The 25923-nt window shown below is 40.5% G+C and overlaps 2 protein-coding genes across 3 annotated transcripts in view; both read right to left on the reverse strand.

The window, feature by feature from the left end:
• The window catches only part of GDA (guanine deaminase), an 80255-nt gene extending 76024 nt beyond the window's left edge, over positions 1-4231 (reverse strand). Inside the window, exon 1 of the mRNA XM_036893455.2 lies at positions 3956-4231. Within this exon, the coding sequence (XP_036749350.1) occupies positions 3956-4063 (108 nt within the window). The 5' untranslated portion in view covers positions 4064-4231. The remainder of the gene's footprint in view (positions 1-3955) is intronic.
• Positions 4232-7602: 3371 nt separating this feature from the next.
• C3H9orf85 (chromosome 3 C9orf85 homolog) overlaps positions 7603-25923 on the reverse strand; it is a 284332-nt gene continuing 266011 nt past the window's right edge. The window contains exon 4 of one of the 2 annotated variants that reach the window (XR_008996504.1): positions 7603-8188. The gene's annotated coding sequence lies outside the window, so the exon portion shown is untranslated. Of the gene's footprint in view, positions 8189-17806; positions 17931-25923 lie in introns of those variants that run through there. The other variant, XR_008996505.1, reaches the window with a different exon arrangement.

Genomic DNA, 25923 nt, shown 5'->3' on the forward strand with positions numbered 1-25923 from the left:
TCATCCAGCTTTTCAACTATCACCAGCGAATGTGCATCCCACCAAATTATTTAATCCATTGGCATACATCTCTGTAACCCTATCACCAAATCCAGTTGATGTGACTTAAACTGTCTACCTCCCTCTCCATCACTGATGATAATAACTGCTATTTACTGGGCATGTGCTACATGCAAGGCATTATCCTATGAACTTCATAACTATTAATTCCCTTAATCCCCCCAACAACCTATGAGGTAGACTATAGTAATTATTTTACAAACTTGGAAATAGAAATGTTAAGTAAACTGATCGATTCACATAGGTAGTAAGTGACAGAGGCACCCAAGAGTTCATAGCTTAACTGACGCACTACACAGCCTCTCTTCTAAACCACATTCCATTTTGCCAGAAGGACTGCAACAGGCTCCTATCTGATCCCCTTGCTTGCACTCAATTTCTCTCCAGTGCATTTTTTATCCTGAAGCTAGAATTCTTTTAAAATTGCAAAATTTGATCATAGACAAATCCCTCCCCTGCCCCACTCCCTATGCCCCCCAAGATCTTGCCCTGCCTACCTTTCCTGCCTTATCTTGTGTTTTTCTTTTCCAGTAGCTTTGGATGCAAACCACCAGATGCTTTCATTCTCTCCTACCGTAGGGCCTTTCCCGCCTTCCCTACCTCCAATCCACCCTGCCTTATCTATTTAACTTCTTCTTTAAATCAAAATTTCAATGTCAGTTCAGCCTCAGGAAAGCCTTCTCTCCACCTCTAGATGAGTTGAAGCTCTGACAGATCATAGCAGATTCTGTTAATGTATCACCAGATCATCATCCTCCCAAGAGCAGGGCATGGGTTGCATGCTTTGTTCAACAATGTCTCTCCAGCAATGAGCCCAGTCTTTGGTCCAGGAATCAGTCCCCTTTTATTAGAGGTACAAGTCTCATCTTCCTTACTTAAAAGGGCAAGTTCTTTGAGGTCAGGGACTGTACCTCAGGGAGGTGGCTTGCTCTAGAGAAGAGAACATGGGCTTTGGCCATGTTAATTAAAAATCCAGCTACACCACTATCTCTGAATGCATGCTTTCTCAAGTCTCAACTTCCCCAAATGTAAGTGGGAATAATGACACTGTCATGAACACACTGATACTGAATATCATGTGTGGGCATACCTAGCAGATGCTCTTTACTTCTTTCCTCCCAGATGCATCAGTAGGTCAAGGACATGAGCAGGGAGTCTGCACAGCTGAGGTCCAGTACCTACCCCCACTCCCCACATAGGGTATCCCAGGCCATGGCTTCCTTCTCCACTTGTTGGACTGCACGGGTGCCACCATGTGGAAATAAACAAAACACTACAGTGAGCAAAAGTTAAGGATTTGCTGGGGGCAGAGGGAAGGAAAAGGACAGAATGAACAGGGTATGTGTTAAGTATACACTAAGTGTGAGGTATTTTCGATTATTATTTCATTTAATATACAGCAGAAGAAAATTTGATTCTCTCCTTCACTCTTGCTTCTGGGTAAGTGTGCATTAAAAGAACGAAGGCATCTTTATATATCTTTAAAGTCAAGCTGACCCTTGTTGTATGTGGGAAGAATCAGGTAATTTATTAATATTTGAGCAGAGAGTGTCTCAAAATTAATTAAATATCTGCAAATGAAATAACATTTGCTGGAGTCTTTCTTTTAAAAGCTACATGGCACTTGAATAGAAAAACTAACTCTGAATTTAAAATGCCTGATACTAAAATGTTGACTAGAGAATTTTTTTAATTAGCCTAGTTTTGGGTGAGCTTTAGTTAATGAATTAAAAGTAGTTAATCATTACCATTCTCTGGGACTGAGTAAACTTACATGAAATGAGGGATGAGGTTTAGACAGGAGAGTGAGAAGGCAGAGGCAGTCACGTCGCCTCTCTCTGAGATGCTACCCAAGACCCAGGCTTGACAGGGAGAACTGAGCTCCCAAGATCCCATATGACTGGTTCCACCATGCGGTCTACATACCATGGTTACTCCAAAATGTAATCCACCCACCACCTGTGTCTGACCCACCTGGGGCCTTTGTTGAATGCCACTTCCAGGGGCTGATCACAGATTCAGCTTCTCTGAGGACCAATGCCCAGCAACCTGCATTTTAACAAGCACTGCTAGATGTTTCTAATTCATCCCAAGATTTGAGAACAGCTTTAGGAGCTCGGTAAAACTGTGATTCTGCATATTTATTTATTTCATAGGGATATAATTGCCTGTAAGAACCTTGAAATTTTTTAAATGAATAAGATATTCATCCCAGCAACTCTAAAGGTCAAGGCATTCCCACTTTCAAAATGGGGGAAATCAAGTCTTGAAATACTGCACATATGACACACCCGCCCTTTACACACAGTCAGAAATCAACTGCCTTGCATCAAGGAGGAGAAAAACTGTTATCAATTCACTGATTAGGGCGTTTTATACCACAGATCTAAGCTGCTTGATTAACTAACTCACCTTTCTATTCAATTCCTAGATAATTGTATCTTGTGGGGGAATGGCGTTTTTCTAAATTTATAAATTCAGTATGCTCCTTAGTTAGGAATAGATTCCCTGACTCAACTACTAATTGTATGTTCCGGACACTCTTTTATTCTTCTTCTGTACAACCCCCAGAGAAGGTAATTTTTTATATAAATTACTTCCTTTCTTACTACTCTCCACTGGTGAAAGAGAGTCCTCAAACCCACTCTCTTGCCTGCTATCCTACCAGTTAACATTATGGATACAGGAAATGAACTTTTAAAAAGAAATCTAAGAGTTGAAGAGTTCCTTGTGATTAAGCAACACCCCTCCTCTTTCCCTAGTTTGGCAATTCCTTGGCTTCTTGGGACTTGCCCCAAGCCCCAGGGGACCCTGAAACTTGAGAGTCAAGTACACACAGCAATAATTCATCAGTTTCAGGGTCTAGGGAGTCTCTCCATTTGGAGGAGCTCTGACTCTTCACCTTAGAAACACAAGAGAAACTTCCCTGAATATGCACGGAGAGGTTAGTTCTTAAGCACCATATAAAAACAGGGTTTAGTGATCCCCATACGTAAGAGTCACGATTCACAGCTGTCACTGACTCGGAAGCATTTTAAGGCAGAAATAGTATCTTCAAGCTGACAAGTCACAAATATGTGTATTTTTGCTAAGAAAACTGATAGTTGGGAAAAAGCTCAAAATATCCCATCCCCATCTTTGTTTTTCCTTCCAAAAATGGATTGACTTTCACTTATCAAACTGGCCAGGCCACTGCCAACAGATAGCATCATACATGGAACAGTAAGTATTAGACATTGAGTTTCCCTGTCGTTTGTAGAAGTCCTAGTTTTGGAAAAGGAAGTGAAGAAGATACACTCACAGAAGACATTTTGAACCTTAAAATGGAATGCCTTGTTTTGATGCAAATGGCTGGGTGTGGGGGAAATAATTTTTCTTGGGCTATCCTTTCTAGTATTACACGTTGTCTAGTCTGAATCATTGGTATATCCTTTGTTGAATGATAAGGTAGAAGAACAAAAATCAGTTCTTTGCTAAACACTGATCAAGTGCCCCTTCCTTTGTTATTTCTTTCAGAATAAATTTTATCTAATTTATCATGCGCCTAGCCTATGTCAGGCACTGTGCCAGGCACTAGATACAAAATAAACAAAGCAAGGTTCTGGTTTATTAATGATCTCTTAAGATTTGCTAGGGCATAGTCTCGACCTCCTTTCCCTCCTGGACGGCTGTCTAAGCAATAGCGGATCTGAGTACTCCGCGACTCCCAGCTTCTGGGGACATGTTCCCACCAGGTCAGCCCACGAACCTAGCGCCAGGGTTCTCCTGGCGTTCCCCAAGGGCCACTCAAGTTCAACTCCGGAGCGGGAACTCCAGACGCCGCAGCGCACCCAGCGAGATCCCTTCCCCACCTGTCCGCGCGCACGCAGGAGCGCCCGACCCCGCGCCGGCTTACTTTGCCGCTGTCGCTCACGCCGAGGAGGTGATCCTGCAGCACCTCCATGGGGGAGGTCCAGGTGGAGTGGACGAACGTCCCCCGGAAGATGTGCGCCAGGGACTGCATCGGGGCGACACGCAAGTCAGCGGCGGGGCGCAGCGCGGGGTCGGCGAGCGGAGGAGGTCGCACCGGGCGGAGGCGCGGCGAGGGCTCCGTGCGGCCCGGGAGGCTGCAGAGTGGGCGCTTGTCCGGATGGTCCTGCCCCCGCTTTCCCGGGCTAACGCCTAACCCCGTAGGCCGCGCCCAGGGGCGGGTTCCCTGGCTCTTCCGCGCCAATAGGATTTTTCTGAGCCGTCTCTGCGCTCTGTTGGGTGTGGTCTTTCTCTCCTCCCCTACGGGTGTTCTTGGTATATTAACTCTTTGAGTTGCCAAAATCCCGGCTCTCATCGCAGTTCCTTCAACGCACAGTGGCTGAGTCACCCACCCAGGAGGGGCGGGAGATGAAGGAAGAAGCTGGAGGAGCCGCTGGGTCCAGCCCGGTACTTTTAATTGGTCATTAAACTTGCTTTCGCTCCCTGCCTCCAAGCTCTTGCACCTGTCTCAAATTGGCACGCGTAGGGGTGGTTCTGCCTGCTTGCTCTGCCCTTTAAACTATTAGGGCTATTTGCTGCCGAACCCTGGACCTCTTCAACCTGTAGCACTCGCGCATTCTGAACCAGCACAAGTTCAGAGACCAGTGTAAGAGCCGCTGGTCTGCCTGCCTAACAGATCAGTTTCATTTTCGGTTTCTGAGGGCTGCCCAATGCGTCCTGATATTATGTACACACGTCTTAGGGAATTATTGGGGGCCCCACTACTGGAGGTTAATCTGGACCCTAAAGTTTCTCTCTTCACTTTGAGGTGAGTGGAAACACTGTGTCCATCTACAAAAAGTTTCAACTCCAATCTTTCGCGTACCTAAAATAAGCAGTCTCTTTGAATTACTTCCATTTGTACAAGGGGAGAAAATTTTCCATTTGCAAGGGGAGAAAATTAAGTACTGGAGCCAAGTAACTAGGCAGTGTGGCGTGGCTTGGAGAAAAGAGTCTGGGTTAGGAATCGAGAAACTACGGTCAATGCAGGTGGACCTCAGCATCTTTATCATCCTCATTTATGGAAATGGAAGGAGAACTGAGTGGTGCTAAGACTGCCCAGCAACCCTTCCCTGCACTACATCCACAAAGTCCTTTACTAAGTTGCTCCAGGAAGACGGACTGGTTTCCACTCTGGGCCTTTGCACATGCTGCTCCTTCTACCACTGATGTCTCCTACGGATCTTCACATGACCTGCTCTTCTCATCACTGGTGTGCCTCCAATGTCAGCTCTTTGGAGTGACCTTCTCCTACCACCAAGCTGGCAGCATCCTCCCCACAGAGTTTCTATTCCATTAATCCATTAATCCGTCTTATTTCTGCCATTGCATAAGTCATATCCATCCTCCTTTATTTGATGTTATTTCATTTATTTCTCCTTCCTGCTCCCCAAAACACTCACAGAAATGGAAGGAACAAGAGCCCAAGGGTCTTATGACTGTAACAATGCCTGGTGTTTCCAGGCCCGGTGTTTATTCATATTTATTGAATAAATGAATGAAAGGCTTTTGTGGGGGCAGAACAATAACGTGAAATATCTATTTGGGCTCCCACGTAAAGGGTACAGGTTTCATTGCAGTGCATGCGCAGGCTTTCTCTGAACTGCTGCTTTTATGACTCAGGCCTACCTTATATAAATGATTCATTCTCCCCTCGGTTCCTCCACCTCGAGGAAACGCCACAGTCCCAGGGACACTGAGATGGTTAGTCACACTACCAGGGATGCAGAATTACAAAGCCTTGAAGGTAAGAGGCTTGCAGTTGCCTCTTGGAGATGGTAGCCCTTTCTCCCTGTCCCTTTCCCCTGATTCTGCAGATCACACTCCCTCCTTGAAGTCCCAATGAGCTGCGCAGTGGAAACATCCTCTTGACCTATGCTTGTGTACACACACATCTCAGAAAGAAAAGTGAGGAAAATGTCTGGATTTTAGTTCAAAAGAGCAAACAGCTAAATGTTTTCAAAAGGTGTACTGATTCCCTAAAATAGATTCACCTAATATATGTATAATTTTTTTTAATGCAAACAGCCTTAATGTCCAACAATTCAGACTAGTTTAATGAATTAGAATATATCTTCTTGGTAGCATATTCTGCAATTATTTTTTTTTAATAGTAATATGTAGCCACGTGAGAATCACATATAAAATGTTAAGTTTTTTTAAAATAGCATTTATGCTCTGGCTAAAATCATATAGGCTAGAATTAAAAAGGTATACCAGACTTGCATTATCATTCTGTTGAGATAATGTAATTGCTAGGGAATTCATTTTGATGCTTATTGACATTGGCATGTATGGTTTATGGAATGAGTAATCATTATATAGCTTTAAATAAAGTTAATTTTCTTAAACAGAAGGAATGGCCATGAACCTCCAGGGGCCATGGCATTAGCACTCTGCAGGTAAGTGTTGGTTCTTCCTAGCAGTGCAGAGGTGTGCTGCCATTCTCCATCAAGTTTAGGCACCTGGCTAAGGATCCAGTACCTTCAGCTAAGCCACACGTTAGGAAATCTTGGCTTCCCTAAGACCGTCACCCATTCTCCCCCTCTGACTTGAAAACGCCTTTCAATTGCTGGTCCTCCTGCAACTGTGACTCCCATCCTGGTATCCTCAGGGAAACATTCTCGAGGCTCCTGGAGGAAGAAAGGGATGTCCACCTTTTATACTCACCTTTGAAACAGCCCAAACACATCCCCAGCCAGCCTCCAGTCAGTGTGGTTATTCTGACCAAGGCAAAGTGTGCAACAAATGGTATTTACTGTGCTTCCAAAGGCTCAAGGAAGTAGCAGTTCCTATTCTTCATCTCTTTCTATAGCCCATGTTTAAATTCATGCAATATTAGAACTGAAAGAGCCTTCAAGATTATTATGCACTGTACAATTCACTGTTTTTCTCTAGGATCACTTACTCCCTGTCAGCAATAGCTCCTGCCAACTCCTTACCAATTTGATTTCTCAAAAGGAAACCCAAAAACCGTGTGCAGCTTCACTTATCACTTCTTTCCAAAGAAAACAGACTCCCTTCGGTATGGATGCTTGCTGGAGGCCTGACTTGCCTCTTTGGGCCCTTCTCCCTCCAGAATCCCATATACTATGCATCTGCATTGCTCTTGGTCTCCCATCTCTCTGCCCGCAGTGCTGTTACACCAGCTTACACCATGCCTGCCTCACTTTACTACCCAGCTGCAGGCTAAATGTTTCTGCTAATTGCCCACTCCCACCCTCTCCAGGAAATCTTTACACTTCCTCTCTCTCAGGTGTTAAGTGCTCTTCCTCTGAGTTTGCGGGTGCTATCATTGTTTCTTAGTCTATCTCCCCCAGAAGATTGTAGTCTTCTTAAGGACCAGATCTCTGCCTTTTTTTTCTTTCTCTGTATCCCCTTAACACATTGCCGGCTCAATAGGCTTATACAAATGTTGAATTCCAAGAGATGGTTCTATTGCCTACATTTTAGCAATAAAAAAACAAGAGGCTAGAGAGAGTCTGTGCTACTGCTGGGACTCAGGGTCTTAAGAAAGAGCTTTAGTTCACTTACTTAATTTTACACCATTTTATTATGCAAATTTTCAAACATACAGAAAAGTTGAAAAGCTTCATTTCTTAAGATCACATTTCTCCCTTCTTGAGATCAAGCCAAGTAGTCTTAAAATTCCCCAACTCCTGGGTGGGACCAGCATATTCTGAACTCTAATTGCCTGAGGCAAAGGATAGGACCATGGCAGGATGGGTTTGGTCATCTGGCCGCCTTATGAGCATCGTTATACCTGCAGCTGGTCAGTCTCTCCTACTAGTAGATCTTGATTGTTTTAAAAAGTCTTCCTCTTCTACCATGTCATTTTGAACCTCAAAATGGAGGCTCAACATAGGAGGAGGATGTATTCTAACCATTTCAGAGATGGGGAAACCGAGGTTCAGGAGGGTTGGCTTGCCAATCCAGTTAGCATGGGACGGACCTGGTCTTGACTCTGACTGTTTCCGCGCAGTCTCATCACAGTCAACTGTGAAGGATTTGCCATTCAGTTTCCTCGTGACTCATCGGGTCCCTCAATTGTGAATTGTCATTCACGATGATCACATTTTACATGGTTTTCCAACAGTTGCCAGTGATGCACAGATCTACCCTGAAGTAAAACCAAAGTAGGAATAATGGACCTTGAGGCAAAGAACAATCAGCATAGGTCAGTAAGATGACCCAGTGAAATAACTCATGTTTTCACGAGGCATACAGAGTGAAGGACAGGTGGGTAAAATGAAAAGCCACTCTCCTTTTCCATCCAGGAGAGAAGTTATCACAGCAGAGTGAAATAAATGCCTGCCTATTTTATTTATTCTTTTCATGTAGCTGAATCTATCAGTTTCCATGGTGCCCCATGCTCACCATGGAAACTCTGACAAGCTTGTTATGCTTTAGGGGAAAAAATAAAAAGACACCAAAAACCTGAGATGGGATAAACGCCTGCCTTTTAAAAATGTGTTCTTTTGAGGAGGAAGCCTTAATGGATAGCAAATCATAATGACGTCAATTTTCTAGTTCTTAAGTGCAAATGCAGGTTTGCATACCCATCAGAGGATCACCATGGCCCTCCAAAATTGCTTTATCTGTAGCAGTAGTTATGGCTGTGAGTATCTCGCTTTTGCATTTACCAGCAACAGAGAAGGCTCAATCCTCATTTAGTCAATTTTTATGAGAATATAGTGTGAGTCCCTGTATATTTTCTTCTGTTTGTTCATTCAACCAGTATTTATCAGAAAACTGGATCATGGTGTGCACCATGCTAAGCACTGTGGATACTGTCCTGCCCATGTGCAACTTGCACAAATCTTCTCTCTCCCTTGGAGAGAATCCTTTCAGTCTAGGAGTAGGAAATAATAGTTTTCATAGTGTTACCATAACAGCTCCTGGATTGGTGAATAGCATGTTATCATATATCATATGTATCATATACTACATACCAAATTTTAAGTGATATAAATATAATAAAAGGCACTTTAAAGCTAAAGTGCACATCTAGAGACCAATGCAGAGGTGTATGATTTAACATCATTTGTTTTAAAGAAATCTCTGTTTTTATGTAGCTACTTCTTTTTACTTTTATAAAATTGACATATGTTCATTTTTTTAAATGAATACTTTTTTAAATGCTCATACCTACTACTCAGATATATCACCAGTAGCACCCCTGAAGTTTTTTGGGAAAAGTTCAACTATAAAAAGAGAGAAGATGATAAACTAGTAGTTTGCAGAAGGGAAAAGTAAGCTAGAGAAAGGCTACCTCTACTTCATAGGATAGCAATTAAATTTAGAGAAATCTGAAAAAAGGCATATATTTTACCTGAATTCTAATGAAGAAAGGAAAACTTCAAAACAAGAGGCTTGTGCTTCTATTTGAATTAGGTTTTATGCTAGGCTGGTACAGGAAGATTTTTTACTGAATGGAAAGATTTCTGTACCATGTAAGTAGCTATCTCCATCACCACCTCATACTGCTGACCCTTAGAATCATATAGCACCTTAGCAGAGATTAGTTAATACCACTTTCCTGCCATGACAGCAAGCTCAAAGCAAATACTACTGACCTGGTATTACTTTGTCTACATTTTGGCCCTAACATGCATTATATTTTCCTACATTTAATATTAAGGGATAAGCACTTAGATAGAATCAGTATCTAAAGATCCCCATTCCAGCTCATCAAGTAGCCAATGATACCCTGGGAAAGTCTTTCCACCTCTTCAGGCCTTGGTTTCTTCATCTTTAAGATGGGAGGTCACATACTGTCACTGGTTCCATACTTCTTTACTCTCAATAACTGATTTCTTTTTTCCTAATTAGACTTTAAGTTATAAAATATTTTATTCATCAAGAAGACAAGATAGACACTCAAATAGTTGTTGAATGGATTGTTTCCCCATTTTTCATTAAAGACAAATTAACTACCAATCAGAGCTTCTGATTGACATGAACTGCCTAGTACTGTCATATAAACATAATTCAAACCAAAAGCAGATGTAACATTTTATTTAGCCCGTGCAATCTCTCTCAGGTTAAATTCTGTTAAGACTTTGTGAATTGTTAGAAATAGCATGTTTAAGTAAAGACTATGAGTTGAAAGTGGCAGAAAATTCATTCAAATCACTTAAGCCAAAGGAGAACATACAGTCTCACATAACCAAAATCCATGCACTGACTCGTGGTACAGTGTGGTTGCAGGTAAATCAGTTTCTACAGCACCCAACTGCACTACTCCCACTCCGTCTTCCACATCTCCTCCCCCACTTCCCCTCCTCCCACCTCCTCACACAAACTCCATTGTCTGACCTCTCTCTCTTCATGGCTATAGGATGGTGGTAACAGCTATAGAATTTATACTCTCTCCAACTCTAGTGAGGGAAAAACCAAGCAATCTTCCCCCTAAAGTTGCACAGGGAAAAAACAAAACAAAACAAACAAAAAACAACTCATTGCCTTATTTTCCCAATTGGACCAATATCTAGTCCTGAAACTGTTGTGCCCCGTTTCCTTGAGTCCCCCGTGTGGAGCTGCAGTCACTAGCCTCAGTCGCGAGATGTAAGAGCAAAACAGGTCTTTATTGCTGGCTCAAACTAGGGTCTCAGTGGCCCGTCAAAACACAGGACTCAGTCTGAGACCCTGAACAAAGTTCCCTTTTTGCTTTTATACTTTTGGAAATTGGGCATGGCTTGAGTGGGAAACTTCTTACTCAAGATGGAGGACACAGAACAAAATGGAGGCACATAGTTATTCAAGATGGGGGACACAAAATGGAGGCACATAGTTATTCAAGATGGCAGACACAAAATGGAAGCAGGGGGTCATTAGTTACTCAAGATGGTGGACACAAAATGGAAGCAGGGGTTATTAGTTATTCAAGATGGCGGACACAAAATGGAGGCAGGGGTCATGTAGGGGACATAGTTATTCAAGATGGAGGGCACAAAATGGAGGCAGGTGTCCTACAAAACTATCCTTGTAGCAAGACAATAATATACTGAGTGAAATGGGATATACTGCCCTGAATCACATGCTCCACTTCAAGGATGGGAGTGGAGACCTGAACCCCAGGAGCTGAGAATGGGGGAGGGGGTGGTTTCCTAGACAAACTGAGATAAAGAGAGAAGGTTAAGATCCTGGAGCTGAGGATCTTATTCTCTTATGTCCAGAGAAGGTTAATCAATTCTAGGTACAAGAACAGAAGATGTTTATTAGGGTGCAATGGGTGAAAGTTTGTTTACTCAAGGTTATTAACTCACTGGAATGATAAGTGCAGACATGATTAGAAATATATTAGGCAGAAATACTGATAAAGTATGACAGAATACATATTGTATATCAAATAATTACATTGTAACATGTCTTGTGCCTACTGTATGATAATGTGCTATGCGCTGTGCAGGATATTAAAATAAGCATGATACGGTTCCTGTCCTCAAACTGAGAGTCAAGCAGAAGGGAACTTTTAAAAAGCAAAGTGTATAGTGGAACTACTCTTTTAATGTTTATTTGTAGAGTGCTCTTCTCTGAGAAGGACATCAATACATACTTTGGGGTCAGAGATTCAGCCACTATGACTTAGAAGAGAGGCATTTAACATTTTTAGGGTCCTTAGGAATTTCTCCATTTGCCATGTACTTACTTTGTGGAAATTATAGTCATTTCCAGATTTGGAATATATTAATATGGTTATTTCAGTGGAAAGATATTTTAATGCTCTAAAACACATTGCATAACAATGTCAGCTCCATCACTGACCTTCACAATCTTTACCCAGCCCTCATGCCATCCTGGAGGTGACAAAGGCAATCCAATAAAGGTGCAGTTTGACCAAATATATCAAAACACCCAGTTCAAATGAGCCACTACAAAAAGCTCTGCTTTGATCACTACTGTGGGTCAAATCTTTACTTGTTAACTTTAAGGTAAAGTGCTAGAAAGAGGGATGGCAGGCCATGTCTGCTCCATATTTCTTTTATATCCCTAAGTGTGTTAGGGTAAGAGACTATGCTCATAAAAATAAACAACTTACAATGAAACTCACGGGAAGAAGCAATGCTATTAATGTTTCATAAGACCTAATAAAAGCTTAACTGTACAAATTTTTCTCCTTCCCCAATCTTTTAAATATGCTTGATTGTGGTGTAGTTGTTTAATATGCTGGGTAGGTTACCACTTCCTGCCCTTCTCCAATCCCCTACACTCTCATTCTTTCACTAAGCAAATATCGTTGAGCACCTACTATATTCCAGGCACTCAGCTAGACCCTGGAAGTTAAAAGATTAAAATGACATGATTCTCACACTTAAGAAGATCACAAGGTAATGGTGGAAACAGACAGGAACACAGGCTAACCGTGATAAACCATATACAGGTCTGTCTCCTCTCCCCATCCACCCACCACAGAGTTCTGTGAGATCTGGATCTGTCTCCTTTACCACTGTAGCCACCATGCTTAATGCAGCACCTGGCATGTTGTAGATATTTAGTAGGGGCATGTTAGATGCATCAGGTGCAGTGGTAAAGGTATGCATGAGGTATAAATATTTTAAAAACTTCTTATTGATTTCTGTCTCAGAAGAGTAGATATGCACAGAGAGAATTGGATCTGGGACAGTGATTCTCAACCAAAGGTGGTCTGCACCCTAGGGTACATTTGGCAATATCTAGAGATATTTTTAGTTTGTGGGGGGAGTTACCACTATGTAGTGGGTAGAGGCCAGGGATACTTCTAAGCAAATCTGCAGTGCACAGGACAGCCCCCACAACAAAGAATTAACCAGGCCAAAGCATCAGTAGTGCTAAGGCTGAAAAATCTTTGTCTAGAATAAGATTCTCAGCTCCAGGATCTTAAATGTCCAGTGATCTTTGCTTTACAAGAAGCATCATGGAGTCATAGCAAACGATGGCATTGAAAATCATCTTAAAGTTCTAAAGGATCTGAAATTGGACTCTAGTCCCTCAAACAATAAAATCATTTATTTGATGTCAATCTCAGAAGATGGTCTGCTATTAGTTTTCACCACAGCAAACCCAGTTCTTTGAACAATAACCATTTCCTTTGTTAACTTTAATGTTCATGTTGTATGTTATATTGAGCTGAAAGCTGCACTTCAAAATGTCACATAATTTGTTCAAGTTTGCCTTTCTTAATCAAGAAAGAAGAAATTAGTACTACCTCCTACATGTCAGCCCTCCAGGATTTGAAAATGGTGTGATTGTCTTAGGTCTTCTTTTTCCACCACGTTCATCATCCCACTATTCTTCAAGGCAGCTAAGAAGACTGGTAAAGACATTAAAAAAACTGGATGTGAGCAACTGGTGAAGCATGAGTTGTCCTTGGATGGTTCAGGGGATGATTTTAGCTATCTTACACACACTGCATTAAATAGCACTGAGCTACACTTAATTAGAGTGAGAAAATTACTTCTGTTTGAATTTTTCAATCCTTCTTAAGTCAAGGAGACCTTCTCAACGTGGTATTACAAAATTTAGTAACCTTGATAATTTCCCTTTTGAACAAAGAGAGAGGAGACCCGAGAGTTAGAACCTTCTGCAGGCAACAGTAAGTAGCGAGAATCTAACATTACTCTTTCTGTAATGTAGTTACATTTATGGTTTCTTCCTGTTTACAGCAAGGAGTGCTGGTTTCTCTTTTATAGATTTGGCATAGCTGGTTTCTTGCTTATAGTTTTGTACAGTTTTCTAGTTAATAATTTGAGTTTAAGTTTAAAAGTTTTAAAGAGTTGTATTTTTTTTAATTTAAGTAATTACAGTACAGGTTGCCAGATTGGACAAAATCAATACGGGTTTTGGTGTGCCATGTGTATGGGTACCATGTGTAACATCTGAAGTTGGGGAAATAACGGCAAACTGCGGTCACAGATTCAAACAGATGTGCAGCCTGGTCTTGACTCCACCACTTATTTATTAAGTGAGCTTAGGTGACTTACTTAGTCCTTTGAATCTCAGTTTTCTCATTTTAAAATGGGGATATGATACTATCTATTTCACTGAGTTATTGTATTAATTGAGGCTATGCATGTAAAATGTCTAGTAAATAGTAGGTGCCTAATAAATGCAATTCACTCCTCCTCTACTCTTACCCACCTCAGTTCATTCCCACCACCACCCACCACCTCCCCACCCCTCAACAATCCCTTCAGGTGTTAGTACCCCCGGGAGCCTGATGTAGGAGTGTGGATATCCAAAGTGGTGACTTTGGAGTTACATCAATCTGAGATCGATGCTCAGCTTCACTGCCAACAATGTATTGACCTCTCAGAGACTCCATTGCTGCAGTTTTCTTTAACGATATTTCACAGGGATGTTGTGAGATTTGGAAGAAATGGACTAGGAACCCTGTTATTTAGCAACATTGTCTTCCCTGAACCGTCGAATCTTATGTTTCCAGAGAACTGTCAATCAACAGGGAAGTAACCAAGAAGAAACCCAACTTACTGCCTATCACAGACCAGTGTCATCCGGAGCAATGCCACACTTCCCCCAGAAGAGTTGGGCCGACTGGGATGTCCTCAGCTCTATAATAGCAGCAACAGAATTGCTACCAGCAAAACTGCCAGGTGGCAGCTCTGCTATTCTTGATATGTCTCACAAATATTAATTCAGTTCTATGTACTTTTCTTTTGTATCTGACTTCTTTCCCAGTAGATTTTGAACCAGGATTTATGTATGGTGACAACCCCATAACAATCGAGTGCCTTCCTAGAGCACAGCATGTTTTTTGGAGAGTCTTCAGAAATATAAATTTGGATCTCACAACCAGCCAGAGGCAGGCAGGGCAGCCACAGTACTGTGAAATTTAAAAATAGAACTGTCAGTTATTTTACCAGCAAAATGTCTTTATTTGGGGAATAGCAAAGAATTGCAATTCAGGACATGCAAGTTATGGCAAAACCATAGGCAAGACTGGAAAACAAAGGAGAGGGCCACTCTTTAACAGAAGAGAGGGGTGAGTTGGGAGGGGCTGTTATAAACAAAAAGGCATTGGAATAGAAGTGGCTTTTCATTGGCTGAGTTGTGACAGTCTCTCATTGGCTGGGCTGTTGCTGGGCAAGGAGAAATCTTTCTTCCTCCTGCTGGGGTAGTGAAGTATAGAATTCTTCTGGTTAGGAATGCAGGGTCCACCTCTTCCTAGTGGGTCAGCAGAGGATGGTCAGGAGTGATAAGGTGTGAGAACTTCCCCTTCTGGCCTCTGAACTCCACTTTAAATGAGGTTTCCTTTATTCAATGTCACAGTACTTTGCATTTTACAGAGCAGAACTTGAGATAAATATTAAACGCTATGTTCAAGATCACTACACTGGTTCTCTAAGATCCTCAGACCTTTGGTAATTAGTTCAAGGTCTTTCCATCAGCCTACTTGGTCTTTTAATTGAACAAACTGTTTCAGCCAAAAACTGGTGTTTATCCCTATTTGCTGAGACCTTTTCTTTTCCTCTCCATTTATTCTCTTTTTCATGGTCTTCCTACTCCCCATTACACCAGTGGTTTCCACCTTTTTGACAAGGAGTAAAGAAAAAACCTGATAGGTCCTTATACAGTGAAGAAGGAACACAGGGAGAGTTCAGTGAGCAACCCAAGGACCAGACTGCTGAGCACTGAGTGAGTCACGGTGAACACATTCCTATGGCGGCTCTGGTTCCAATACACTAGGGCTGGGGACTGGCTTCAGTCCTCCCAGCAGGCTCCCCAGGCTAACATCTTGAACTTCGCACTGGAGCAGCACTGCATTACCAGGGTGACTATTTTGGACCCCATTCATGGAGTCACAGAAGTATTTTCTTATTGTGGAATTTCTAACATTGTTTGGCAGAATATTTCTAGGAAGCCAGTTAGTAAAAGAAGAAACAAGAGAGCATTCCAATTTCTCCTTAAATTGCAATCAGAGTGAACATCTATTCTACACGTGGGAAATCAGGATGATGCAAAGCCATGGTGTTTAAAAACAAGTGACCAGGGAATAATATCTGTGTGGGCTAAGGTCACTTGGCTAATCTAAAAGCAAGCATTCTTGGCTTGACATTCCCAAAGAACAATATTAATACACCTAAGGGATGTCAAATAGTAGTCAAACTATACACACTGTTGAGTTTTAAAATAGAAAAGAATTTGTGTAAAAACAGTTGATATGCTAGAATCTGCAAATCAATAGATAATATAGTTTGAGACCAAAAAAGTAAAGTTCAGAGATTGCTTCCTAAGCAAAAAATTACTTATCAGAGAATAGCTCTCCTGAGATTGAATAGTATGCAGAGTACACCCAGCTGCCTCTTTTTCTTCTTCTTTGTCCTTTGAAATGATAGGCCTCATCCATAGTCAGGTGCAAATGCCCTGGGCTGCCCTGCATTATGGAGTCTCCTAAGCCAGAGCCACAAATCTGTACCATTAGGTCAGGCACAGTACCTTTTTCTGGTTGGGGATAGGTTAGAGGGACATGATCAGACTCCAGGGACTATAATTATAGGCATACCTCATTTTACTTTGCTTTCTTTATTGTGCTTCACAGATACTGAATTTTTTACAAATTGAAGATTTGTGGCAACTCTGCATCAAGTCTCTTGGTGCCATGTTCCGACAGCATATGCTCACTTGGGTCTCTATGCCACATTTTTGTAATTCTCCCAATATTTCAAATGTTTTAATTATTATTATATTTGTTATGGTGATCTGTGATCAATGATCTTTGATGTTATTAACTGTCTGGTGCACCATGAACTGCATCCATATAAGACAGTGACCTTAACTGATAAATGTTCAGTGTGTTCTGACTGCTCTACCAGGTGACCATGCTCCCTCTTTCTCTCTCTCCTCAGGTCTCCATATTCCCTGAGACCCAACAATATTGAAATTAGGCTGATTAATAACCATAAAATGCCTTCTAAGTGTTCAAGGGAAAAGAAGAGTTATAAATAAAAAGTTAGCAATGATTTAGCTTAGCAAGGAAGGCATGTCAAAGGCCAAGAAAGGCCAAAAGCTAGGCCTCTTGCATCAAACAGCCAAGTTGTGAACACAAAGGAAAAGTTCTTAAAGGAAATTAAAACTGCTACCCAGAAAATGATAAGAAAGGGAAACATCCTTATTGCTACTATGGAGAATGTTTTAGTGGTCTGGATAGAAGATCACACCAACTACAACATTCTCTTAAGCCAAAGCCTAATCCAGAGGAAGGCGCTAACTCTCTTTAATTTTATGAAGGCTGAGAGAGGCGAGAGAGCTGCAGAAGAAAAATTCAAAACTTGCAGAGTTTGGTTCATGAGGTTTAAGGAAAGAAGCCATCTGCATAACATAAGATTGCAAAGTAAAGTGCTAGCATTTTTTAGCAATAAAATATTTTTAATTAAGGTACATACATTGTTTTTTTAAAACATAATGCTGTTAGTATAGCACGGAGATGACAAGTAATGACTATAACATCTTACTGCACTGTTAGTGCCTGCAAGGGAGGGGTGAGGACTTGATAATATGGGTGAATGTTGAAACCACAATGTTGCTCATGTGGAATTTTCATAAGATTGTATATCAATGATACCTTAATTTAAAAAAAAACATAATGATATTGTACAATTAATAGACTACAGGACAGTGTAAACATAACACTTATATGCACTGAGAAACCAAAAAATTCATTTGACTAACTTTATAGTGATATTTGCTTTATTGCAGTGGTCTGGAACTGCACCTGCAGCATCTTCCAGGAGCGCCCAGACCTGGGTTCAGCAGAATCATCAAAGGTCTCAGCGTCTCGTGGCATATCTGGACTATGAAGTCTCTATGGAACAGTCTTGCATTACTATTCTCGACACCAATTTGAATCCTCTTGATCTGAAGATCTTCAGAATGACAGAGCAATAATAAAAATAGACTGAGATTGCTACACATGTCACTTACTATCAAACTGGGCAAAGGAGAAAAATATGCCAAACACATTCTTTCTTTTCTCCATTGTATCATGCTGTCATAGCAATTACATCATTTTTCCCTCACTTAATATGGGCCACTGCTTTTTCCATGCTTTCAGGAGCCATCCTACATGCTCACACCCTCTCTTGGGTCCTTGCCAGAGTACTGTTACATCTTTTTTTGTGTTTAATCATTATAAAAACATGTTACAGCTTTTATAATTACTGCCATTTACACATAAGGAAACTGAATCATGGAAGGGTTAACCAGCAATTATCTCAAGGACACAATTTTGGAGGCCATACCATCTCTGAGACAACTACATAATCCTGCTGTCATAACACAAAAGGAGTTATAAGTGATTCTCGAATGGGTGGCTGTGGCTGTGATTCAACAAAACTCTATTTACAAAACAGGTAGTGGACCACATTTGGCTCACAGACCACAATTTTCTGACCCCTTTTTAAAGGGCACAACTAGAACTAGGTCTCAAAGGATGAGTAAGCTTTTTTTAGAATAACAGAGGAAGGGCAAGATAGCAAAGGGAAATTCATGTGTGGTTAGCATGGCTCATGTAGCAGGGGTGTGGTGGGAATAGCTCATAGCTTAAGGCCATGGTTATGAGTGGGGATAGGAGGTAATGAAGATGGCAGATGAAGAAATTGGAAACCTAAAGGTTTGCCCATGTTAAAGAACAAAAATTCAGTTGAGTGAATTTAAAGATCTAATTGGAAGGCCATGTATGACAAGCCCACAGCTAACAACATACTTAATGGTGAAAAGCTGAAGGCTTTTTCTCTAAGATCAGGAACAAGACAAGGATGTCCTCTCTCACCACTTTTATTCAACATAGTACTGCAGGTCCTAGCCATGGCAATCAGACAACACAAAGAAATAAAAGGCATCCAGATTGGTAAGGAAAAGTTAAACTGACACTATTTGCAGATGACATGATATTATACATAGAAAACACTAAAGACTCCACCAAAAAATTTAGAATGAATAACTGGATTCAATAAAGTTGCAGCAAACAAAATTAATACACAGTTATCTGTTGCATTCCTATGTGCTAACAATGAACTAGCACAAAGAGAAATCAGGAAAACAACTCCATTTACAATTGCACATCAAAAAGAATAAAATACCTAGGAATCAACCTAACCAAGGATGTGAAAAACCTACAGTCTGAGAACTATAAGACACTCATGGAGAAATTAAAGAAGACACAAGTAAGTGGAAATCTATCCCATGCTCATAGACAGGAAGAATTAATATTGTCAAAATAACCATCCTGCCCAAAGCAATTTACAGATTCAATGCAAGCCCTATCAAAATTCCAACAACACTTTTCAATGAACTAGAGCAAATAGTTCTAAAATTTATGTGGACGCATACAAAACACCAAATAGCCAAAGTAATCCTGAGAACAAAGAACAAAGCAGGGGGAACTACGTGCTCTGACATCAAGCTCTACTACAAAGCTACAGTAATCAAAACATTATGGTACTGGTACAAGAACAGACCCATAGATCAATGAGATCAGAATAGAGCACCCAGATATAAACCCATGCACACATGGTCAATTAATATATGATAAAGGAGACATAAATATACAGTTGGGAAATGACAGCCTCTTCAATAACTGGTGTTGGGAAAACTGGACAGCTACATGCAAGACAATGAAACTGGATTACTGCCTAACTCTATACACAAAAGTGAATTCAAAATGGATCAAAGACCTGAATGTAAGACATAAAACCATAAAATTCTTAGAAGAAAACATAGGCAAAAATCTCTTGAACATAAATAAATATGAGCAATTTCTTTCTGGACACATCTCCTATGGCAAGGGAAACAAAATAAAAAATGAACAAGTGAGACTACATCAAACTAAAAAGCCTCTGTACAGTAAAGGACACCATCGGAAAAACAAAAAGTCTAGCTTTTGGGAGAATATATTCATAAATGATTTATCTGATAAGCAGTTAACATCCAAAATATATAAAGACCTCATACACCTCAACACCAAAAAGGCAAATAACCCAATTAAAAAATGGGCAGAGGATTTGAACAGACATTTCTCCAAAGAAGAAATACAGATGGCCAACAGGCATATAAAAGATGCTCCACATCGCTATTCATCAGGGAAATGCAAATCAAAACCACAATGAGATATGGCCTCAAACCAGTCAGAATGGCCACTATCCAAAAGACTAGAAATGACAAGTGTTGGCAAGGTTGTGGAGAAAAGGGAACCCTCCTACGCTGTTGGTGGGAATGTCAATTGGCGCAGCCACTATGGAGAGCAGTATGGAGGTTCCTCAAAAATCTAAAAGTAGGAATACCATTCAACCCAGTAATTACACTTCTAGAAATTTACCTGAAGAAAACAAAATTCCTGATCCAAAAAGATATATGCATCCCTATATTTACTGTCACATTATTTACAATAGCCAAAATATGGAAGTAGCCTAAGTGTCCATCAATAGATGAATGGATAAAGAAGATGTGGTACATATACACAATGGAATATTATTCAGCCATAAAAAGAAAAGAAATCCTGCCATTTGCAAAAACAAGGTTGGATCTACAGGGTATTATGCTCAGTGAAGTAAGTCAGGCAAAGAAAGACAAATATCATATGATTTCACTTATTTATGGAATATAAATATAAAGCAAAACAAAATGAACAGAACAGCAGTAGGCTCATGAAACTGAGAAGGGACTGGTGGTTACCAAGGAGTTGTGGGGGAGGAGTTGGGGGGGCAAGAGGGATAAAGAGGTAAAAAAATTCTCAATCATAATGCAGGATGGCCATGGAGATAGTAGTGCAGCACAGCAAATACAGCCAATGATTCTTTAACATCTTCCTATGGTGACAGACAGTAACTGCACTAGTTTTGGTGAGGAATTAATAATGTAGGTAACTGATGAACCACTGTGTTGTAAATCTGAAACTAATATAAGACTATATACCAATAAATAATAATAATAATTTTTAAAAATTAAAGATCTGATTGGCTTTATTCAATGATTCATGAATCAGACAGCATCCCATCTAATGAACAGAACTGCTCCAAGGAGTTACACAGAATGGGAGGCTTTTATCGGCAGAAATAGTCAGGATAAGGAATTATTAGCAAAAGAAAGGAAAAAACTGTTCTGGGTAAGGCCACTTTTCCTTAAGGGGAAGGCAGTGGGTTCTATGGTGAAGATCATCTCACTAGTACTGATCAGGAAATACCAGACTGGTTGGTTTAAAGTTCCACACCCTGGAAGAGGCTGAAGCTGCGGTTAGGTTAGATATTAAGTCTTGGTAGTTCTTCACTAGGTGACTTCATTTAGGGCCTGTTGTTTCTTTTTAAAACTGAGGTACATTCTGCCTGGAATATTTCCACCCACATCCGATTCGTCAAAACTCAGCTCAAGCAAGAATCACTTTCACAGGAAAGCTTTCGTGCATCCTCGGGCTGGACTGCATGCCTGCCTTGTTATTCCCATAATCCTTTAGGAACCTTCCTCGTATAAAGCCACACTTTATCATCTGCTCACATCTATGTCTGCCTTATTATACTAGTGACTTTCAACTTCAGCTGAACATTTGAAAGTGGAGCCTTTTGCACTCATGGGTTTTAAAAGCTCTCCCTCCATTGTACTTCACAATGAGTGAGTTCCTCCAGGGCAAGTGTCTTCTCCAACCTGTCTTTTATCTCTAGCAGTAATCACATAGTAGATGCTCAATAAATGACAATGCAATAGGGAATGAATGGAAGCTCTAAAATGCCATGATAAGGAGTTCAGAATCAATGTGTGCAGACAATTTAAGAAAAACACTCAGCCACATAAGACAGTTATCAGCAATGACCTATGTTATGTGGTGGTAAGTTGGGATGACTCAACACAGTCCATTTTTTAAAATTTGAACTGTCCTATTTCTTGCTGAAAATCCAATTCAAAGATCACCTTCTGTACAAAGTCATCCTTGACCAAGCCCAACAGAATTATGTTCTATCTCTATATTTCTGCATGCCTTATATACCCTTGGATCACTGAGGATAATGTGCAGTACTGTAATTGCTTAAGTGACTGTCTCTGTTGAAGTGACTGTGGCTCCTTGAGGGCAGAGACCATATGCTGTTCACCTCATGCCCTCTGGGTTAGACCCAATCGTATTTCAGCGCAGGTGCTCAATAAATGTACAATGAAATAAAATGAGATTGCTACATTCTCAGAAGTTACGCATTAACTAGAATCTCCAAGGCTTAGTGTCATCATCTACCCATGGCTCTGTTTTCCCTTCATGTACTTGATGGTACATGTTTTGTGTTTTAGCTGATATAGCTGAAGTAATAGAACAGAAATATACCAAAAGTCCTGCTACAAGAGCTGCCAGCTAATTCTAGAAAAATTGCAGAAATGGAGATGTCTGTCAGGGACTGCTCTGCACCCTATGACCTTCCACTGGGGCTCCATTTAGGTCCACTTCTCCGACAATGTCTCATTCTCAAATAGCAACACTTGCCCTTCTCCCTCTCTCTCAAACCAGATTCTCCTTATCTTATTTGGTGCATAGTAACTGGGTGATAGAAAAATAAGCTGTACTTAATTGTGCAAAGATCTTTGGACTGAGAATTAAGAAAAGCAAGTGTAGATTTTGCCTCTGCCTCTAACCAGTTCTGTGTCTTCAGTTCTGTAGGTCTCAGCTTCTTCTTATTAAAGTTCTTAATCACCATTTGCTGTAAATCAAGCATTAAGCCTCACCAAGAAATTATTCATTTAAGTGTATTAAGTTATGAAAATTACATAGATTTAAATTGGCTGAGCATGTCTGTTTTTGTAAGACAGCTCTTATCTACATAAATAAGCCATTAAATGACATTAAAAGATATTTATAAGGCATTTGCACCCACACACATACTGCCCACCCATTTTTTTGTTTGTTTTTTTATTTTTTGTTTCTTTGGCTTAATTCGACCTCCCACTTTTATTCTCTCACTAGATGAATAGAAGAAAACTATGTGGCATCGTATTTCAGACAAGTGATCTCTTCCTAAAGTGAATACAGGGTTACAACAAAGGCATTCTATGTCTATGTGCTATAGGGGCTGGTGTTTATCTTTCTCTTAGTGCCTGCCCAGTGCGGTGCACAGGGGGAAGTGTCAGAGACCAGGGAAATACTTCCAGTGTCATCCAACAAATTCTAACAGGCACATCTCCATCTTCCAGGGCAGGGAATTTCCAGAGGAAGAAATGCTCTGGCTCAAGAATTTGCCTCCTCTGATCTTGAAAGCAGTAGAGTCCTGGTCCTAAGCTGATAGAACCCGAGGCCCTTAAATATTCACCTCATTCGGCTAACTCCCTTGCCCTGCTTTCACACTTACCAAGCAACACTCTGATTAACATTTGGCTTCTCATTTAAGATTCTTTTTGGCGGTTATACATTCTGTTGTCAGTTAAATACCCAAGCAGTTTGGTTTTTACACAGAGTCTGGTGTGAGCTAGGTGAGCATTAATCTGTCTCCCAATATCTGGGAAATCCTGGGACTCTAGCAATATCTAGATCTGTTAGACTGAAAGCCAGAATATGGGATCTGAAAAATGTACTGCAGCAGAGGCCATGAGCCCTGTGTGGGTCCCCTGACTTCATCCCATGTGGCAACAAGTCCTAACCTGGTCTGGAAACAGAGGGGTGGTGAACCATGCCATCTGAGAACGGTGGACAGAGCTGGAGCAGGTCCAAGGGTCTGGAGGGAGAGTAGAAGAGCAAGCCCAGTGGGCCATGGCCAACACGCCAGGGGAATGAAGCAGCCAGTGGGGACTACAGCTGCACCTGGTTTATTCTCTGGCTTATTCACGGAGAGGCTGCAGACCTATCCTGTTAAAAATTTGAGTAATTTTTTAATGAAAAGAAAGCTAAAATTGCTATAATTTTATTCCATCTCTCATTGTCAGGCAAGGACATTCTTCAGACACCCTAAAAAAAAAACCCAGTGAGACCCCACCTGATCTGAGAAGTGAATTTGTGCAGCTTTGGTTGTATTGTTGTTCACTATTTAATTTTTATTACCATTTTCTGCATTCTAAAAATAAGTTAGGTGCTAGGCAAAAAAATGAATCAGCTCAAGCCCTGCCTGCCTATATAAAGCTTTTGGCTGCCAGCCTGTCTCACAGGACTCTAGAGCTGCTTGAGAGCTGGTAGAGAACTCCTGAAAGGAAGTTGTCAAAATCCTAATGCAAATAACTAATCCACTCTAACTATATCAGCAGTATATGTTTGTTACATGATAATATACAACCATATATATATATCAGCTATATAACATATATATATATATACATGTATATACATCTGTATCAGCACTGGAAAGTAAATAATAGCATCTACCTTCCATTGTAGTTGTGAAGACAATGGATATAAAGTGCTTAACACATGGCAAAGTGCTCCAAATGATACTAGTTATTTTTAAATTATTATCATTATCACTATTACAATTAGCAAAGAGATTGCCAGTGTAAAGCACATTTTTCATAAGAATGGCCAAAAAGCCATCCAAGACACTCCCACCCTACCCCATTCCACCACACCAGTATTTGAACGCCTTATTTAAGGAAACATAATTGTGGATGAACACATTTTCTGTTTTCTATTAGCTTAAAGAGATAGCTTTGCAAATATATAAAGGATAATATGGTGGTAATAAGCAGGTATACAACCCTCATTTATCTCACCTTTTCATTTCTATGCCAGTTATAGTCTCTCTCCCTCTGATACAAAATTATTTTCCATTTATCAAAAGTCCCTTCTCGATGGGTACATGGGTAATTAATAACATAAATACAGTAAAACACTTAACAGGAAAATATGGAAACCTTTAGCTCAAGTGAAACCACCAGGCAAAATAGTTGACAGAATTGAGATTGAATTCAAAGTTCTCTCTAATAAATGGTTTATAGTCACACATAGATAAGAAAAACACACAGGCCAAAAGTAAAAGATAAACTGATACATAAAACCTGAATTGGGAAAACCATTTAACCTCTTTTGGAGGAAATGACTCCCAAAGAAATCAGTTGGTAGGGCTAATACTTTATTTTTTCATAGAACAGTAGAGCTTCATCTCATACATCATTTCATTTGATCCTCACAATGATGAAGTAGGCAGATAACCTGAGGGTTATCTAGGACTAGCCTGAAAGGAAAGAACAACTAAGCATACAGACATATTGTAGATTTTCCTAAGAAAGATTTATTTTCATATCTTTTTTTGTTTTTCATTTCAGGGATTTATTTTCCCATCAACCAATTTAAATTTAAAAACTTGGTTTTGATTCAGCCTGGTTCAATATTTTCTTTTTTTAAAAATGATATAGTGTTTACTCCATTCCAAGTTAAGCAGCACATTATAGCAAGTGTCACACAATTTAAAAAAGACCAGGCTGTGTCAGATGTAAATAAATGGAAATTTAGGATGCAGCAGATTTCCCAGTGATTTTGAACCCTGCATATCACCAATTTGAATCATTAGGGTCACAGAGAATTTTTTATTCTGAGACGTTTGATAGGATTGACTTTGTATGCCCTCCTTGAACTGATCTTACTATAACAGCTTGGCAGTTTGCTCAAAGACCCAGATACTCTCAGAAAAGATCAGGCAGTTACAGGACAACCTTGAAATAGGGAGCAAAAAATTAAGCAGTTCCTCAGTATTCCGTTAAAGTTCTTTCTGGGAGAGGGGTGGAAGATGGCGGCGTGAGTAGAGAAGCGGAAATCTCCTCCCAAAATCACATATATCTATGAAAATATAACAAAGACAACCCTTCCTAGAATAAAGACCAGAGGACACAGGACAATATCCAGACCACATCCGCACCTGAGAGAACCCAGCGCCTCGTGAAGGGGGTAAGATACAAGCCCCGGCCCCG

This window comes from Manis pentadactyla, chromosome 3 (assembly GCF_030020395.1).
Source record: "Manis pentadactyla isolate mManPen7 chromosome 3, mManPen7.hap1, whole genome shotgun sequence".
NCBI lineage: Eukaryota > Metazoa > Chordata > Mammalia > Pholidota > Manidae > Manis > Manis pentadactyla.